Raw genomic sequence first — 21,252 nt, forward strand, 5'->3', positions numbered from 1 at the left:
CAGACGGCTTCAAAGAGGCTCGTAATAGGTGTGGCACTAAAGCCTCTCACACATCATGAAAAGGTCAACAACATTCCCTATGAAGTCTTTATGCCTCACGCAATGCAGGGATTTTTGTGCAGGAGTGTGTGTGCACCCTGCATGTATCTTTGAAGGAGCTAAATTTAAAAGCTGGATGGCCTACTTGTTAGCAGAGCTCGCTTCCTTTTCCTGCACGACAAGCAGGATGGGGCACTCAGCTGTGCAGCTGGAGCCGTGGCTGTCCGATTGAGACAAAGCGAGGTGATGATAGACGACGTGGATGCCTGTTGGATGATCGTCACGTTTCTGCACCTCTAGTATTACAGCGCCTGTGATTTTCAGTCAGTTTTGCTTCTATTTCACGTGACTGGTGACATGTGAACCATGCATAGGCATATATGCACGGGCGTAATGATCACGCAGAAAGCCATTTTGGTTCGAGGTTGGGTAGAAACTGTGAACAGCTCATGTTCCCCCAAAGGTGTTGAAAGGTAAAACAGCAGGGTGATAATTGAACTCTGTTTCCCCATCAGCTTCCCCTCATTTCCCATCCTCCTTTGCCCCCCCCCCCCCTCTCTCTCTCTTGTCTGCTTCTTCATGCTTCACCTCCTACATGTGACCTCCCAGCAGGGTCGGCTGCCAGCAGCAGGTGAAAGATCATGACCTCCCACACAAAGACCTGCTCCCCTTCTCCTGCGGGCAGTGAGAGCTTAGCCCCAGCCTTAAGCAGAGATTAAGAAAACAGGAGGATATCACACATCTCTCAACACTAACAATATATCCAGGAGGATTTCAGAACACAAGCCCCTCAGTAGAAAACGGAGAGCAAATGCCATCACCAAACTGCCTTTATATTGTGTGTCTATAATTGGGGTTGCCATGAACTGAAACCTTAGAGCTGATATGGAAACAATGGATAGAGTCAGTTGTTTCCGGTTCGTCACTTAAAATAAATCTACCCATTCGTTATATTCCTGTCATCTCTCCTTTCCTTCCTGTCGTTACTGCGGTGGTATCACTCTCCCAAAAAGCACTGCAACTGCTCTTGTCATTAAAAATACACCAGACATGTATCAGGCCTCCTACGGGAGCCCGGTTGGGTCTCTTCCGCCTGCAGTGCGTTTGAACTCAGCATGCGATATGGAACTGTTTTAAGGCAGAGGACAGATAAAAGTGTTGGGTTACACTGGACATAGAGATGGCAGCTATATCATTATGAACACACAACTATGTGTACACACACACGCAGACACACTTGACTGTTTTTCCTGTAAACCGTCACCCATCAAAAACACACGAGCGAGCGCGGTGCACTTGTGCGCACGCCACCACCTGGACCTCGGTATAAAATAGGGCAGGTTGTGGAGTGATTTAAGATAATCTTCAAGGGGGAGAAACGTGATACGGCGCAGGACCAAAGACATCCTCTGGAGCCATCCGTCTGAAGGTCCTCCAGTAAAAACATCAGTCAGGAGACACACAGAGAAAACTACCTGACAGCTGCAGCTCATCATAAATCTGACCAGCTGTGGCTACTACTGCGTCTATGTTTGTGTTTGACCAGAGGACCCAAAAAGACCAGATGACATGAAATGTGTCACCTCTGGGTTCCCATAGACAGATGCTAGCCTAATTACCTCAGCCTGTCAGAAAATATCTTACATATATTTAAACGTTTTGTTTGGTTTTTGCTCTAGTCTTATCTTTGCCACTTTGCCAGAACAGTAGTAGCTAGCACTTACACTGATATTAAAACATTTTTATTTGCAGGATTAGCTCTTGCCCAAGGGTTTTCTTGGGAGTTTTTCCTCAGTCGATGTGAGGGTCTAAGGGAAGAGGATGTGTAAAGTCCTTTGAGACAAACTGTTTGTAAAAACGGGCTATACAAATAAAATTGCCTTGCCTATTGCCTATACCCTATGTTAGCCTTAACAGCAGCTACCTGACTATACGCGTGTCACATGTTTAGCATCAAACTTCGTTCTTTCACTCACAAACAGCTGTTTCCAGAAAAAGAAACTCTTTCTACCACTTCTTCTCTTTCTATCACTTCCTTTCCTCTACTGAAGTTGAAATGCTAACCAGCTCCTCCTAGCACTTCACCATGAGTCACCGTAGCATCCAGCCCTGAAGAAGTAGTGCTGCTCGGAGGACACGTTATAACCTTGTGTGTAGTGAGGATAGCTGAAGCTCTTGCTAAGACTGATGAGTCAACAGCTGCTAATGCTAACAGCTATAAAGGCCATTGCATAGTTCGAAGATGATGTATTGAAACAAGCTAGATACAGTATCTATAATTTTGCAGGTATTGGATCATAAAGCAAAGTGATGAACAAGAGAAGATTTCAAGCTATGATAACAAGTTGCAAGGTCATCAAAGTTCACAATTTCTGACACATCTTATTCAAAACCATGCACACATTCTAACCTCATGTTGGTGCTAAGACAGAGGATAATCACGTTCATTCGGTTTCATCTGGGCACCGTGAGTTGTTATTTAGACGTTTGAGCTCGGACCAAAAGGAGACGTTATACAAACCCAGGGCCACGATGTCATTAGAAGACAAGCGGAAGACAGTAAATCACTGGGACCAAACCACTGACAGGGCATGAGAGGAAAGGGTCTGGGTTTAACGTTACAGTGTGGCACACAGGGAGGGCGAAGGTGCTAAGGTCGCCCGATCTCAGGTTACATTCTCACGAGATATAAAAGTGGGAAGAACACCTGCCATCTGTCTCTGACCGTGAGGAAGGAAGCTGCCATTCAAATAACTTCCCCTTGATCAGAAATGAAGTGACAGCTTAGCTTAACATTTAAAAACGACTGAAGGCCTTTCAATAATGTTGATGTGACTGTGCAGCCGTGGCCCTTGTTACTTCGGCATTTTGGAAAACCTATATTTGTCAAATGAGGAGACGGCTGTGGTCTCATGTAGCTACTAGAAAAATATGAGTGGTAGGCCTATAAATCTTGTCGTCCATGAGTGTGTTTCCTAATGTGGCAAATTTCCCATATGCAAAAGCAGGGTTGTGCAACATGGTGTCCTTATCAAATATGCAAAACTTTTTATATAATTTATGCTTGAAGCAGTGATTCAAATGTGTCAAAGTCACCTATGAGTGTCAAAAGAACTGAGCAGTTCCTCCATCTGCTGCTGTTGCATAACAGCCCTGAAGTCTGTCCAATTATTTAAAAAAAGAAAGAAAGAAAAAACTGTTGACCTGAAGCTGTCAATTAACAGTTGACATACTAAGCTACTGCATCAGTAGAGCATCATCATCATGGACGGCTCTTTTGTAGCCTAAGAGGATGTTCTGGTTATGCAACATCAGTTTGAAAAGGGTCAGTGTCAAAGTTCATCATCACTGGAACATAACTTCATTTTCTATAGGAGTGGTACCTCATGTTCTTTCTGTCCATCAATCCCCTCATACTGTACATAACATCCCATAGTCAGGGGTGAATGTCATTATCCCAATCTTCATTATTTCTCTCCTCTTATGTAATCTGTTCCATCGTCAATCTCTTAATTATCTATTCATCTGTCAGCATTTACCTGTCTGATCCAGGGCTGTAGTCTGACCCATGGGCGGCTGCTGCTGCTGCTGCTGCTGCTGCTGCTGCTGCTGCTGCTCACACGCGCTGTGTGTGTGTGTGTGTTACCTGTGCTGCTGCACAACAGACACACCTGCCTCTGGGATCCGACTGGATTCACTTGGGGGACGCGTGTTCCTAACTTTGCCCGTGGGCAGTTTATTAATTACGATGTGCTATTTGACAGTTTAACCCACGGGTTTTTCTTCTTCGCAGGGAGCTCATGCAGTAAATCCTCGGTTCTTTTGCAGCAGCTGGAGACAAGTCGATCTTCCTTTAAAGCGGGTAAAAGTGTTTTGCTAGGAAGTTAACAACCGCGTCCTCGGTGCAGGTCAGGTGATGACATGACCCACGTTGCGTTACGTCATCATTAGACAACACTGGCACGAGTCTTATCTGATTACGACTGGATGTTACGATTGATTTTGCATTATTTGGGTGGGATTTTACAATTTCACCTTCAGGTGGTGTAATTCTATTAAGTCCAAATTTATATTTTCAAGTTAAAGATCTTTGTTGCCTTGACTACAAAACCTCACAGCATCTTTTATAGGCTACAGATTTTAAAATGCTCACTGACAAACTAATATAATCTGTAACACACTTGAAAACAAATGCATGGCATATGAGAAAAATAATAGAAACAACTGAAAATCTTTAATATTGAATATTATGTAACTCATCCAGAACTCAGAATTCATATACAAAAGCAGTATAAAAATAGAAGAAAAAAATCAAAAGACAAAAAATATCCACATTTTGTTGTTTCTGTGTGTAATTTTGCCAAATGTCAAAATCCACAGAAAGACAACAGAACCCCTGAGTATGTTGTGGGAAACAAGTCCAAACACAAAGATGACATAACAGAGCTCAGGGTCCATAAGTATGAGTGGAATTCACTCTTTAAAAAGGTCAATTACAATGTCAGTTTCTGTGGTCAACAATGACCATGTAGCTACATTCCTAAATTTTCCAAAGAGCGAGCGAAAGGTTTTGTGAAGTGGCCTGACTGACTGCCTGTCCGATGTAAATTTCACGACACTTCCGCCTGCACACTGCGATCATAAAATGTTGTTCCACGCTTTCATCTTCACACAGATGTGTTGTCTCCAGCAAGAAAAGATCAGTTTGCTTGAGGTGCTTTCAGTAACCTGTGAGGAATTTTAAAAAAGTCCCTCAAGGTCCTTGTAGAGTTTACAGACAGTAGCCAAGGTCACATGGATTTAGTTTGTGTCAGGTCTCAAGTTTTACCTCTTAGGAAACATCCTGTGCAAAACATCTCGTTTCTGTTCAAGAGATGTCTTTATAGAGCACATAAAGAGATGATGGAGACCAAATGAAATCCACATTATATTCACAGATGAGAGCTTTTTGCCCATTTTAACTGCAATTTTTTTGTAGATATAAAAATATATGAAACTGCTTAGAAAATAATGGTTCAAGATTTCATCATTAAAAAAAAATGCTACCTGCATACACATACTGTTGCTTTGTCATGTCATGTCTTGAGTTTACATTTTTCATTGATCACAGAAACCTGCTTGTGTGCATACAGAGTGTAAAAGAAAACCCAAAACCAAACCCAGTCTTAACAGTTTATCATATAGGGCACAATAAGACAGTGACACTGAATGGAAACTGGGTCGCATTATGGAACCCACAGGGATAGAGCAATCATATAGCTGCTCTTCATATACACGCCACTCCTACCTTTTCTATTTTCTGCAGTTCCTCATTTAAACGCGTCACTGTAATCGTATTTTCTTTTAAAAAGCTGACACAAAGGTGTTAGTGACAGTTTACAGATTGTGTTTTTTCTTTGTGCCTTTGTGTGGACAATGGTGTGATAAAAACGATCCTTCCTCCACTGTGTGATTTATAGCTCTCCTGCCTTTTACCGACCGGTGAGTAATACCTTCAGCGCTAGTGAGGTTGCGGCCTAAATGATTGTCCCACAGGGGCTTGGCCTCAGAGCTTTTCCATACAGTATCATCTTTCTCACAGCAAGATGACTTCATTGTCGCCTGAAACTGCCTGAAATCCTGGAAGAGATAAAGATTTACCCTCAGGTAGGAGCCGAACAGACAAACAATACCGAAGCTGTCTATTAACATTTCTGTCCTCTCGACATGTCAATGTCTTCGAGCCTTTCAGTGAAAGAAAATTATAGTTGGCTAATAACTGTTTTTCCCATGCGTGTATCAGCACGCCTGGCCATTTTCAGTTAAGTTGAAGTCCCATAGTCCAAATAGTTTTGAGTTCAAGTAAGAAAATTGCGGTCATGAACTTAACTTCCAGGGCAGCTCGAAAACAACTGCCATTATTCTAGTGCTGGTTTTGTTAAAATATATCCCAGTTTTTTTTTCTTTTTTAAATGTTTAGTTGATGCCAATCACAAGATGATGCCAGTTTGATTTTATCATTTAATTCAATGTTTTAACATCTTGTTCTGTATTTTATATAGGGCTGACCTCCAAAAGTCGACTATTCGACGATTCGATTCGGAGGGGTCTGATTCGACTATGAACCTCGTAGTCGAATCTAACCAAGACCATACCATTCTGACTATATGGGGGTGCCCACGGCTGCTGAGCATAAATTGTTACATAGAATGTCTTTTTTCGTTATAAAAAGACTATTTTGATACAAAATCTGCCTACTTTCTGTTAATAAAGAGTTCAAAATTATGTGTGCGTTTAAACGGTAGTCTTAGCTTCTTACTACGTATTAATAAATCACCCACTGCAGTTGCACAATCAAATGAGCGGAGGTTTTTTTTTTTTTTTTTTTCAAATGAGCGGAGGTGAGCAGTAGGACCGTCAAAGTCACGGTACTCAGAAGTCACTGCAGAACACTCACGGAGTGGCAAAAAGACGAGGGGCAGAGCCGCCAAAGTTTAAAATCAAGGAAGTCTGACAGTCTAACTTTGTCAGCATTTATCATGCATGACCTGACAGAACAGCAAAACATTGTGAGGATACATCTGACTTTGACCGAGTTACATTCAAGAACCTGCTTTCAGTCACGGAAAATAAATTAACTCCAGCGGTGATTTTTTTTTTTCGATGGATCAGCTGTGTTTACCGTTTCAAGTGTCAATAGTTCTGATGGTTAGACAGATGAATTAGTCCCTAACACATCCTAAAGTTTGACATGTCAGAGTTTTTCAGAAGAGGAACTTGTTTTTTTTCCGACTTCCGAGTTGTCATGAACGCACCATAAGTGTCGGGAGTCACAGCTGTAATCTCGTCCAGTGTTGCCAACTTGGCGACTTTGTCGCTAAATCTGGCGACTTTCCAACCCCTCTTGGTGACTTTTTTTGTCAAAAGCGACTAGCGACAAATCTAGTGACTTTTTCCCGTGATATTACAAACGTTTCTGGACCTGAAATCACGTTATCACAGCTGTTTTCAACGAGCAGCGGCGCTGCCGCGGGCACTCACAGGTATTCAGCCTACACACAGTAGTGTCACGGAGCTGCCTCCGCTGCATTCAGAGACGCTCTGCTCCACGCCACAGACATGAAGAGCGCCGCTGCCCCCCCCCCCCCCCACCCCCAACCCCCCCCCCCCCAACCCCCCCCCCCCCGCTGAGATAATGACGTCATTTAGCGACTTTTAGCGACTTTTACGACAGCCAATAGCGACTTTGCTTACTGAGGAGTTGGCAACACTGATCTCGTCCCTCTGCAGCCTGTCTGTCTCTCTGCCGGTGCCGCGGTCACACTGTGTGTGTTACAGGATTGATTAACGTAATGTACGGATTGTCGAGTCCTTCTGACCTCAGTTTGTTTTTATACTACATGTTTTACCCGGTTTCTCTCTGTGTCCACGACCACCGCTATCCTTCATCACGTTGAGGGATGTTTGATTTGCCACTCACAGTCCGAGCAAAAGGAGCGTTGTCCAGGGCAACGTAACATAAACGCATACCCTGGGTCACAATGGGTACAAAAAATCATCCAAAGTGTGGAAAATAAATAAAGGTATTTGTTTTACACCTACCATATTTTTTGGGTGTTTTAGCTCTTTTGTTTGAAAGGGAAAAAGTCGCAAATTTGCTGCTATCTAAAAAAAAAAAAAAAAAAAAAAAAAAATGGTTCGACGATCAGTCGACTACGGCAAAATCTGACGAATCAGATTCGACTATGAAAATCCTTAGTCGAAAACAGCCCTAATTTTATACTCTTACACTGTGGTTTTCTGAATGATAAAAGGAACATATGATGAAATTTTGTTTGACTCGGTCAGCTTACCATATTCAAGTGACCTGTAATATCATGTGACACTTCACAAAACAAGAATATTGTGCTGCTCAAAACAAGCATTTATCTCCAAAGGCTTGGGCTGTGAGACACACAAAATGACTTCCTGACCTCAAGATAAAGATTTCCTGCATTTAACGATGTTTATGCATGTCTGACAATGTGCGTGGACTAACAGTACATGAGTTGTTATTTTTGCTTCCACATCATTTCCAGACATAGCTGTGCATTTGTGCCTATAGTACTGTCGTTAAAAAAAGTGTTGCTGTGCCGCCATTTCTCCTCAAATGGTTTAACGGTCCAGTTGCAGCTACAATCTTTTTTTTTTACACACTAAATGCACTTTCTGCCAAAGAGAGCAGTAGAGGACTTAAGTGCTGGACTCACCATATTTCTAGACATGTAAACAGCTGTGCTACTGTCAACTAATGTGGCAATAGCTACAGCCTTTAATTTAGGTTTACAATAGCCTGTCTTTGGTCTAGCTCCTTGCAGCACAAAGCTAGAAAATTGATTTTAAATTAAAAACCAGCAACAAAAATAAAAATACAGAAACACAAGAAGAGTTTTGTCCAAATTTGATGTGATTGCGTGGGTTTTAGAGTTTTGATAACTTTATTAGCGTGTGACTCAGCTGATTTGTCTAACTGTTGAGGTGGCTCAGGGGAAGCTTATCTGTGGCAGACTGTGTTAGAGACATGGCAAGAACTGCTGTTGAATTAAGTCACGCCATAGGAGATAAATGCTGTCTGGTGTTTGTAGTGTCAAAGGCCAATATGTGACGGATGAGGAGCCCAAAATAGGATCAGTGATGTTTCTCTCCTTCAAACAAAGGCTAAAACTGAAAGAAAGAAAGAAAGATGAGGGCAGCCATAATAAAAAAGCTCCATTGCATGCTAGTTACGATTAGATGACACACTATGTTGGTTCTGAAAAATTCTTCATTACGCCTCACAGACACAACAAAACTGAAAAAATGCATTGCAGGCTCAGACACTGTGTTCAGCTCACGACCTCCTGTCTATATCCCTGTAGTACGTCCATTTGGATTAGCATTTGCTTACAGATGTTTTTGACACCAATTTCGCACTGCTTGGTATCACTTTTACAATTTCCCAGACAGTTTTTTACCCCCGGGGCTGAACTGAACTGTGTACAGTGCATGTTCACCTATACACACACACACACACACACACACACACACACACACACACACACACACACACACACACACACACACACACACACACACACAAGAAAGCTTATCTCCTCCATCGGCTGTGAAACACTGGGAGCCCCGGTCTGCTGCTTTCAGCTCAGAGTGACGGCCGTGTGAGAGAGAGAAAGTCTTTGTGATATCAGACCCTGAGACAGAAAGAGCTGTCGAGAGTTTGCCAGGATTAATGGACATTAGCACATGAAGTCATGAAGGAAGCAGGAAACGCCACAGGAAATGCCTAAGAGGGTGTGTAATGCCATCTCTGATCACTGCCAATGTGGCACCCGCATTATGTATGCTGATGCGGTGGGAAAATAGTGGGGGCTTTTGTATGTTTAGCACACTGGACTGGATGCTAAATATAGGGAGAAATCTGAGACATTAATTGTATCAGTGGTGTTGTAAGACATGCGAGATGTTCAAGCACTCCAGTGAGAGCAGTGATTGCAGTCACATAATTAACATGGAAGAACAAATTAGACAAACCGATTATATTATCAGCAATCAATGACATATTTAAGGGCTGGTTGCCCCAGTTCGTTAATTAGCGCACCATTTCTTCACTGTGCAGTTGCTTTCTGCAGCTGGAAATATTATTTAAAACAGACGCATTTGTTTAATTATAGCAGTAAAGTAATTTATCCTTATGCAGGACTGTGTAAATGTTTATATTTTCTGATAAAAGTGGATAAAAGTTTCCAAAATGGAAAATCAAGAGTCTGCAGCTGCTGTTATGTATACTTTCTTTGTCTTTTTTTTAAACACGAACATTTTTGTGTTGTAGTTTTGCTCCAGCTTGTCTCCACAACACTCGTTTTAAAGAGCTCTTTGTTTCTTTCATGCAAAAACTGCAGACATTAAAAAATACAGAAATTATGTGTATGATTGTTTGCATTTTAACGACACATTATGAAAACCGAGAATATGTCCCAGATGTCCTGCTGCAGCCCTGTCCCCTATGTGTACATTTCACACTCAGTGAAACAGAGAGACAGCAAGCTGCTATCTAATCAGCACAGGAAGAAACTACTGTGGGTCTGTCATCGTTCTCATACAAAATGAGGAAACACTCTCTGTCTACATTTTGTTTTTCTACAGAGTTCACTGATGAAGAATGAAACTTTTCATTTTTTTGGGCTCGTATGAAAGGCTCTGGACGTAAAAGCGGGTGTTTGGTTGCTAGGTGGCAACAAATGCTGCACCTCATAATAACATGGTTGTTATGGTATCAGGGGGTTGATCAGATAATGGTCAGAACATGTTTTATAAATCCACTATTGTTTGTATGCTTTATCCTCATGGGACACTGATTTCCATTGCAAATTAAATGCAGTGTTACCATGGTGCCCACGTGTACATTATATGCCAAATAACAGCTGCATGAGATTTAATGATAGATTCCTGCAGAGAACTGTGACTTTGTGGTGTTATGTAAAGGTCTTAAACATAAGAGACACACCACAATCCATTAGTGTTTGACCCTCAATAGGCAACACTCCTACAGATCGCTGTCAGGTCACAGGGGAGAAATGCATCATGTCTGCTCTTAAACATTTTTTGTTACATCACTACCTGGTGTCAAGTGGCCCAGAGATGATGATATCACCTGGGTAAGGTAACTGGACATGCTGAAAAGATGATCCTGGGAACTTGTTCACACAAATATTCTTACGTATTCAAACAAATACTGAGATGACAAATACAGCATAATGACCTTACTTGTGTGTGAGGTCAATTACATGCCAGAGAGCACTCCAGTCCAAGTCTAGTAACCCAAACCCACACTGGATTTAAGTGGGATTTTTTTTAAACCAATCACAGATAAAGAACAGAAAAGACTTAATAATTTACTGTAATGTTATCAGCGTAAAACCAGTATACTGTGTCTAATCCTCATAAAGTCAGGGAGAGCGATTAAGTGTCAAACTAATACCGATTCGGGCTGTTAAATATGGCACAGGGTCTCCACTATAGTCTCCAAACATAAGAAAATAGGTTAATATTTTGCTATAATCTGGTAGATCACGCTACAGCAGCAACCTACACCCTGACCTCTGACCTCACATTATAGCTCCCTGATGGACACTCTCAAACTGGGTGTCATTTCAACATTCCTTATGATACCTTTACATGCTCACTTTAATAGGTGAGTCAAACGTCTGAGCACCATCTCTTCCCGTAGCCACCTCCTGTATGTGACCTCAGTTTCCCAGAAACCTGAACCTAATTGCTTCATCTTTCCCTCTCCCGTCATCTGTTGTGCATTGGCTGCATTACGTATCATATTTTGATCTCTCGAGCTGTCAAGACCGTCTCAGTTGCAAGAAGGCAAGTGGCATGTGGGGGGTCTGTTGGAAATGAGAGTCTGTTTTTTTCATTTGCCACCACCTTGAGAGTGTGATTAGAGGAAGTCTGTAGTATGTCTTCAAACCTCAAGAGCCTCTGGCCTCCCCCAGACAAACTTTGGTTTCATCTACCACAAAGGGTGCAGTGTTTAAACCTTTAAACAAGGCCTTTATTATCATGTTTAGAAAAGGGGACAGTGTGTGAAACCTTTAAATCTGAAGAGCAGAGCTTTTTTCCCCCTGATTTACCATAACAATATGCAGTATGAGTGCTGTGAGTCTATTAGTTGGAGATTTAAAAGTAGAGCAGCAGAAAGTTCACCAAAATCACAGAGAATAAGTTTCCTTACTTGTCATGGTGCTTATTTTCCTGTTGGAGAGTTTTTACCTCAGTCCAAGTACAATAGAGGTGAATGGAAATTAGATTGTTGTATTTAAAAACATCTGTCAGCTGCACTGGGACTATTTCCTCTATAGGAAGAAGTTCCAATGAAAACTGTACACAGTGAGGGTTACTCAGAGTACAGGGAATATGGTTTCTGGTAAAGAAAAAAAAAAAGATGTCATTGTTGGGTTTTTAAATGTGATTTTAATGCCATGTGCGTTAGAGCCTGCCTTCCACTGAAGTAGAAGCACCGTCGTTGAATAGCGACTTGAATAATGCTGAACACTATGCTCATGGGGAAATACCTGCAGCAGCCCTTGAATTAAGTCACAATAGACAACAAATCCTATGCATGTAAATAGACATCGGCCTAATCTTCTTCTCACTTGGATGTTTAAAACCACTCCTGTGTACAATGAATATAAAATTAGTGCCAGAAGATGATTGGAAACAACATCTAGTCGTAATCTTCATACTAGCACCTTTCTACCACACTGTAGTTGTTTTTATGGGAGGTTGTTGGCTTGGCTAGCCAATTTCTTTGCCAGGGCTAGTGACACGCTGGAACTTTGTTGTCTGAGTGAAGTTGAGTCAGATTAGCTTTCCCTGTGCTCCATACTAGATTGGCAAACATGTTTATTGATGGCATTTGTAGGTGCCATATAGGCTGCTGTAGGTGCTACTATTTTGGATAGTGCCAGGCTTGCTGTCTCCGCTATCTGTGCAAACTTAGATAAGTTCAAACAATAAATATTTTTTAAATATATTTAGCATAAGAATAATAGTAAAAGTATATGAATCAAAAGATATTCATAGGTAGTGTGAAGTTGAGTCAGCTTTATTCAAAGTTAAAGCAGAAGTAAGCGATCAGGTCGTTTTGGCTAACTTCTTGTCAGCCGATGGAGTTGGCAGTCCCCGCCCTCGTCCCTACGTCACCACATTCACGTTCTCCGTTCTCTCTATGCCGTTCTCCGTTCTCTCTCCTTATTGGATAAAGGTTGTAGGATACAAGGAAAGTTTTCTCCTCATCTTACAGCAGAGCAGTGACTGACAGACCCGTGTTTCAGACCAAACACTCTATGTAAGTGATTGCCGATATAACTATTCAAGATTTATATTAACACAAATATTCCGCTTACTTCTGCTCAGCTAACAGTCTCCTAGCTTTTGCTTCACATGAATTCATAGCTCCATAGCTTACTTGAACATCTCATCATTCTTCTTACCTAACTCTTGTAGGAAGCCTAAGTGCATTTCACAAATGTTGAACTATATAATGCGCATAGGAACCAGAAATGTTTGGAAACTTGATGTTGACTCTCAGTAAACTAGATGTGTGATCTGGACAGTTCTAAAAGGTCTGAGTCTCCTTATGTATTGACAAAAAAAAAGCTTACATGCCCCTGTGCTAAATGATCTTGCTAGAATGTTCTTAAAGGATCTAGAGAGTCACCTGTAGGCAGTTCTCCATCTCCCTCCCTACTTTATAGATAGCGGACAGATGGAACTAGGCTGTCGCTCTGCTAAAGTTAGCTATGCAATTAGTTCACACACTAATTAGCTGTGAGAGGAGCAGAGGCGCACCAGATTTCCCTTGTGCCTAAAACCCATTTCCCAGCCTGAATAAGAGTAAATGAGGTCCTGGCAGCGGTAGCAGGAAATATATATATAAAAAAAGACAAACATGGCAACTCCTGATGATACAAAAGGTTTATCACAGTTGATTTATGTGTTGTTTAGTTATGGGAAAATGGAAATGGAAATTTTAATGTTCCTGTGTGGTATGATAAGGACACGCAGCCTATCTCACACTGTCTAATCAGTGGTAACTAGAACATCTTTGATAAAAGAGCTTCCCAACCTCTGTGACTGACCTGCTGACAAGGGGTTGCAGCAAATAGTTAATTCATCATGTAATAATGTAATAAATATTCTCAAGCTGCAACAGAAACAATGGAAAGCACATAACATATATTGCTGAACTGTAAAAGTATGATTAATATGAGCTTGGATTTTACAATTAAAATCCCCTCCAAGTCGCTCATACTGCCCTCATCACTCAACTCTGCTTGGATTAAATTTGTGCTTTCAAAATAGAAAGAAGTCAGATGGATGCAGCTCTGTATCTGTGTGTGTGCACTGAGGAGAAACTGCCAGCCCAAGAATGTGGAAAGGGTTATAACACAATTAAAGCTCTGTTAAGGGAGTGCAGCGCTGGCAGGCATCTGACATCAGGTGCAACGGAGACCCAACAATAGGGCGTTCTGAGCTGGTGAACAGATCAATGTCATATGTATCGCTTATCATGAACAGGGCCAAATGCTTCACTTGACAGACACTATGGACACATTAGACATTCATAATGGGCACGAGTCAGGAGAAGGTCAGTCTGGTGAATACCTCCTTTAATTACGTCCCTGTATTCTGAAAAGAAATAGACCTGCTTATCGTCCCGAGGGGCCTAGGACTATAGGACTTGATCCACTGGTCAGGTCAAGACAGTTTTATAGGCTCCAATAATGTTAAAGCATCCAACCAACCAGTGCAGCACATACCATACCAGCAAGATGAATCATTTTTTTCTGTTTCTTTCAACAGTTGCCAATAGGAACATAAATCACATGTCTTCCAGGCAAATGTTCTTCCAGACCAGTGTGGAGGAAAATATCCAAACTTCCCATCTGACTCAGGCACCTATAGTTTCATAAGATGTGAGTTTCTGAACAAAACACGGCAGAGACTTCACATTGTTGTTTCTCGGACAGTGGAGAAGAAATTCTCTGGCATCAATTGAAAGCGGGGGAGGTTGCATTGGAACATTAGCTATTCATGCACTTGTACTCCCCTGGAGGAACGGGATCAGGAATCCCACCCATTTACCAGAAAAAGGCAACGTCCAAGGAAACTGATCCAGATCTGAGGGATCGGGGTGGAGCGCTGCTTAGCTGTTTTTCTTTTCCTTTTTTTCTTTTTTTTTTTCTTTTTTAGTAAATCTCGCTTTTTCCACAGTGGCATTATCTCAGAGAGCATTAACTCTTTCCCTTTAAGGGATTTAACTGACACTCACATCCAGAGTGACTGACGTATGAAAGAAGCTGTGAATGACAGTGTGAATAGAAATACCTCTCAAATCTCCAAGGTAAAATTGGCCTCATTATGAAGGACAACTTATTCTTTTCCCACCTTTTTTTTTCAATCTTCAAAACATTTCTCAAACTGCATATTCATCATTCTGTAGATAAATAGAGCAGCAGCAACAAATGGTCCTTGAGTGCCCAAGATGTGACAATAAAGGCCTACAGTATATTGTGTATAAAAAACGATGTGGCATATGTGTTCCTCATCAGGAATATGATTGGAGATCTTTGAAGGTGGACGGTGGGGGTTCCTCATCAAGTATCCAGGGTTAGAAGGTGTTATAGATGCTGGAAAGATTTGAAGATCAAAATTTGTGATTTTAAGAATCCTTTTTGGATTTTGACAGCATGTGACAGTGAATGAAAACAGACTTTATTGCTGAACGACACTCAAATGCCCTAAAGAGCATGATGGGAACTGCAGAGTTGGGTCATAATTTTCCCTGCAAGTGACTCCTTTGACATTGCAGAGACAAAAATTTGCATTGTGCAGCTTTATTATGTAAAGCTGCACAAAGATAATAACTTTGTCTTGTCTCAGTTTCCTTCCCCATGTGATGGTTCATGTCTAATTGTACCAGTTTTATTTATATGGCACGAATGTCTCAAAGGGCTTTCCTAAACATCAAGGTTTTCTCTGTCCTCAGCCGTTAGCGCATCATCTGCTTCACATATTCATAAAAGCACTGTTCATTACCCAATCTTCAAACTACCCTTGTCCCCTTAACCACATGTCAATTCCCGTGATTTCCCCCGTGATCGTCCCAGCACAGGGAAACCGTCTTTAGCTGCACGTCCTGAGCATCGACAACAATGCCCTGACAGCACCAGATGGAGAGTCATAAATCACGGGCCCATGCACACCCAGGAGAGTCCATAAATAGTGTAACAGTTCTGAGGGTAAAGACACCGCGGCAAGCCCCTGGTCCCCCAGCGGTCCCGAGGGCCGAGGCAGCATGTGAGCCACTGGCCCATAACTCTCTCATTCTTTCAGTGACACAGAGCTTTTTTTATGCTCTCATTTACTTGTGAGTAAATCACAGAAGGGGGCGACCACTGAACACACGAATGTTTTCTTCAGCTATGACCAACCAGGGACGGTGGTGGATTATCTCAAAGTATTCTGCAGAGACAAACCAGATGTTTTTACAATTAGACTGAGTGAGTAAGACAAAGAAGGAAAGTCACAAGGCCATAGACAGGGAGAGGGTTGAGAAACAAAACATCCAACTAATTCATAGGATTGTTTTTAGTTAAATGGAGTAACAGATGACCGAGTTTTTCCACACAGTTAGTCATGTAGTTTATATTCAGACTAGACTAAATACACTTTTCATACGCCAATCAGTTACAGCCGGCATAAGCCACATACAGATGCCAGACCATGTGAATTGATACGTTTAATCCCTTCACTATTGTAAAAGGGGTTCAAGCGTGGTCATATAGTCTGAGGGGGTCAGGCGGTTGTTGCAAGTGTGTTTCTGTTAAACCCCCATGAGTGAATCTATTTTCTGAGGCACCTCTGACACTCATCTGGACCACAACAATGCCCCCTTTCTCCTCTCCGCCTCACGCTTGGCTGGCCTCTCAGAATACGACCTAGGGCAAAATAATCCATACCCATGAACCCCCACACTGCACTCACATACATAGAAACACACACACACACACACACATGAACACACATGTCGGGAGTGTAAATGGTCACACGTGTTGAGGATCATTGAAATGTACACAGAGTCTCTTAGTAGAACTGATGAGCACACTCGTGATATACTCAAGTTCACACGGAGGAGGAACTTTAAAAGACACCCATGCAGCAGCGGAGACAGACAAGACATGCACATGACAGAAACACACAAAGGAGCACTGAAACATTAACATCCACCAGTGGAAAATGGTTTAAACTGAGAAAACTTAAGAGTTACAAGGCTGCCACCATGTGGAGATATTGAAGAAGTACACACACTTTGCTCTTCACACTAAAAACTAGTGCTAAACCACTCCTGCTTTTTTCTTCTTTTTTTTTTTTTTTACTTCATGAGCATCCACTACTGAGCTTACCACTGTTACTCTGACCAACATTAACCCACATTTGGTTTTTAGATGACAATGGACCCATGTGACATTCAGGTGCAGCCATGCCCATCCACAAACAACTACATCATCAAACTGGTGAGATCTTTTTGTTATTAGTAACAAAAGAATATGGGATAAATTAAACAAATTATGGGCAGACCTGCTTATCTACTCATGAAACCAGCTGTTAACTTGGGACATGGGTTTAAAATGAGGGTAGCCTACATAATACAGGACACATTACACCCTGTGTCAATGAGCATGGTAACAATTGATTCTATATAGCTCATGTATTGGTGGCAGATAATGATATGTTATTTCTAATTACTCCAAAGCCATATTTAAGTAGTTTAAAGCAGCTTTTACTATGAATGTCTGCCCTATTGGTTTGTGTTTGTGCATACATTCCTTTTATAACTCTGCAAACTCCTGCCACAAAAAGAGAGATTTGATTAAGGTCAAGATGGAAAATGGTCTTTGAGTTGCAGAAATCATTCAAATGCCGCCCGTCACACCAGCTGAAGTTTCTTTGTGAACAGCTGATAAGCAGAGTGCAGGCTAAAATAGTGTCATCATGACCATCGTCACTGTGTGAATACAGCTGCCATGAGGTGGGCAGCACCATCATGGTCTGGACAGGATCCATCCCTCACACACAATCTAGCTTATCTTCAGCCTGCACGACGCAACTTCCTGAGAGTCACCAAAGCAACAAGTAAGAGTTCATTTTCTTATTTTTAAGACGTCTGCAATTCCATTTGCATTTTGCTGTTCAGTAGTGGCTCCACTGGTCCACAGGTTGGCTGTTTGACGTTAACTTGATCTGTTCTCCTGGGAGCTGTGAATAAGTCATGCTGTTTTTTATTGTTGCTGTTGTTGTTTATTTGTTTTCCTCGAGTGAAGAATTGGATATTATTGTTTTGTTGTCATTCTACTTTCTATTCACACTCATTGTCATTAGTTCCTGTTGTGCTCAATTAATTCTTTGTTATCGCGACCTCCATAATTCTTGCTAGTTTTATTTCCTGTTGTAGTGTGAAAGAAATACAGGCTCCTCTCTTTACTATAAGTCTTTACTATATGTCTTCAAGTTGTTGTAATGGAAAACATGTCAACTATGTACTCTTATTACTTATAACTTATAAGTATTGTGTTGCCTGATGTGCTAAGCTTTTTCTATACTGCCTTTTTGTTTTGTTTTGTTTTTTACAGCAATAGGCTATACCTTTTGCAAGTGATTAATTTCTCTGATTGTCTAAAGGGTGTTGCTGCATATAATTCTGTCTATGTCCTAAATGAAATAATTATTATTGCAATTATTATATAGCATATATATAACTGCTGTGTTTACCTCTCAGGGAGAGGATACATTCCCCTTGACGCTGGCCTCCCCAGAGCAAGTTGTCTTGTTTTGATAAGACACTGAGGGTGGTGAGGTCACCATTTGGACTCCTTATCTTTACAGCCATTTAAAGGGTAGGTGCTCGTGCCGGCTCTTTAACATGCTTTTAAACACGTGACATTTTGTCTGGGTTTTGGTGCATTTTCTCATTTCACACGGTTCCATTCAATGAGAACCTCATATTTATTTTGAAGAGCAAGAAAATAGGCCCACAATACAGGCTGCCTAGGGGCCTAATTTCAACATACTTTTTTCTAGATAGTTTCAATCATTGTAAGCATCTTAATTTTATTTTAAAGGAGCTGTTTGTAAGTTTTGCATTTGCTAACCAGACAGCCTTACCACTGGCAGCTGTTTACTTACCAGTTGTGAGTTCAGCATCAAACTTCATTCCTTTACTCAAAAGTTGTCTCCAATGGAAAGAAACGCCAATGTCTTGTTTCTGCTACGTCTTTACTTCTACTGAGGTTAGCATGTTAACCAGCTTGTCTAGCCTGTCCCATCATTTCTGATAGCAACTTTTTCTAGCCTCCAATCTAAGAAAAGACATGCCACTGGTCAGAGGGAATGATATAAACTCTTGTCTTATAAATGTAGCAATAGCTGAAGCTCTTGTCAAGCAGCAATCACCATAAACTAGCAAGAAACCACAGTCAATGACAAAGAAAACTTGTAAATAGCCGCTTTAACTAATTTGTAGGCCTGCTAAATTAAGATTCAGAATTCAACATTACATTATATAGAGCTGTTACAAGATAGCAGAAAAACTGAGTGACAGAAAAATATTTTTTTTTACAGTGTAATGATGTGAAATCGTCACAATAAAATCACAGGCGTAAAAAACTTTTTGTAGATAAAAAATAGATCTGATCAGTTTGGCCTAAACACATGTGCATTATTGGATCAACATCTGCAGAACAAGTCAGGGAGACTGATTGGCAGATCGAAGCTGGTATTATTCATACAGTATGAGCGATTGCATGTGAGCGTCAAGGCCACGCACAGATGACTTCACCAGTATGGGGTTAATCTGTCGACTCAGACGGTGAATAGGTTTGGGAGGAGGGAAGAACCACATAATCTGATGTCCCGCCTGCTGTTCAGTCGAGCCAGCAATGGTCTGGGCTGGGGAGGTTGTTACTCAGGTTAGCTGCCCTAACTGGATTATAGGACAACACGTCAGTGAAAGGGCACCTGGGCATATACACATATAGCCATTACCACACACACACACGTGCCCAAGCAGAGAAGATTAGTCAGAACAGCAAATTTCACCCCCTGCAAGGAGCTTAAACTCCATACCAGCTGGGGGAAGGTGTCGGAGCAGCTCTGCATCTTTGACACCTCTCGGCTTTCTCTGAAAATATTTGCTTTCTCTCTACCCTGTAACCTTTTATAATCACTGGAAGCAGCTCAATGATTCCTTTTTCTTCCAGATATCTGTTTCATTGAAGTCTGACTTGTGTATACCGGGTGGTGGAGAGCTGTTAACAGCAGGAGGATGGAGACAGGCCCAAAGACAGACCCAGAGTCTGACACTCAGATGCCAGACAACAGCGAGGCTGCGAAGCTGGACGCCTCCGGGTTCGAGGTGACAGCCGACCGCCTGGAGCAGCTAATGAAGAGCATGGAGGTGCTGCTGTCGGACGTGGAGCAGCTGCGTAGCCACTGCAGCCACCAGGCCACCGAGCTGATGCGTGCGGCCGTGGACCTGAGGCAGCAGCAGGAGGACCTGAAGGAGAGTTACTCTGAGCTGTCCCGAGAAATGCAGGAGATCATGAATACAGTAGACGACCTGTTCAGCACCAAGAGTGCCTTTGATGCCAAGGAGAAGCAAACACAGAAACTGAACCGGCAGCTTTGAGAGACAGAAAGTGACTGACAGACTTATTTTCTCATTGTAGAGAAAAAAAAGACTGTGGGTGTTGGTTTTTTGGTTTGGGATGTGTGAGTGAAATTGTGGAAGGATTGGTTTTGGAGGTTTTGTGCTATATGCAGAGGCTTTGAAATAATATTTTAATGAGACCCTTGAATGGCATCATACAGACTTGTTGTTGTGCAAATCATAATTTTTAGGTCTATATTCGACAAACATAGTCACTGGAAAAAAAAAAAAACCTGGTAAAATTCACAACTCTATATCACTACACTTAGTCCAGTTAGCAAATACAGAACAAGAGAAGCCTGAGCTTAACACTGGTGCAAGTTGTTGCATTGCTTTCATGCTAGATTACCACGTATTGCTGTCTTGAATGCAGGTGATTTCCACCTCTTCTGCATGTCAACAAATGATTTACTATCACTTCTGCTGTCATTAGATTACGCAAACACACACATGCATATCATAGCTATTTTTACTCTCTTTTGGGCACTTGTGTGTTCAATGGTAAGACTAAAGTATATATTTTGCTCTCATCAGGCCACATGTCTCCTTCAGCTTTCCGAAACTCAGGAGTGTTTTGGTTTCCAGTTGTACATCTTCCCATTCAGCCATGCTCACTGCGGTTTCTTGCTAAAATAAAACTAAATAGAGCCTTAGGTTGATGTTTAAATCCCACCAGCACCTCTGCTGTGACTGTCTGGTCTGTATTTAGTGGTTGTGAGACGTGCAAAAAGGGAAAATCGGTGGCCAGCAATGTGAAGAGAATTCGATAAGTCTTTCACCTTACCTTATCACATTTTTAGTTTTTTTTCATTATGAATATTATTGCTTTCATGATTCAAAATCAAACGTGAAACCATTAAATCATGTGTGTTCAAACATCATCTTCTTTGCCGTCTTCCTTGTAGTGCAATGTACAATTA

At 41.6% G+C, this 21,252-nt stretch overlaps 1 protein-coding gene across 1 annotated transcript; it reads left to right on the forward strand.

Moving 5' to 3' along the window:
- The first annotated feature begins 17,589 nt into the window (after positions 1-17,589).
- Positions 17,590-21,213, forward strand: LOC146961425 (uncharacterized). The gene is made up of 3 exons (XM_085770628.1): positions 17,590-17,760; positions 18,404-18,521; positions 19,884-21,213. Exon 3 carries the CDS (start codon positions 19,949-19,951, stop codon positions 20,309-20,311), a length of 363 nt encoding a protein of 120 aa, XP_085626754.1. The 5' UTR covers positions 17,590-17,760; positions 18,404-18,521; positions 19,884-19,948; the 3' UTR covers positions 20,312-21,213.
- Positions 21,214-21,252: the final 39 nt, after the last annotated feature.

Source organism: Trachurus japonicus, chromosome 24 (assembly GCF_045865225.1).
Source record: "Trachurus japonicus isolate A0001 chromosome 24, Traja_1.0".
Classification (NCBI taxonomy): Eukaryota; Metazoa; Chordata; class Actinopteri; order Carangiformes; family Carangidae; genus Trachurus; species Trachurus japonicus.

Excerpts from the sequence above, each read along its gene's own strand:
- LOC146961425 (XM_085770628.1), top strand. The coding sequence starts at position 19,949 with ATGGAGACAGGCCCAAAGACAGACCCAGAGTCTGACACTCAGATGCCA.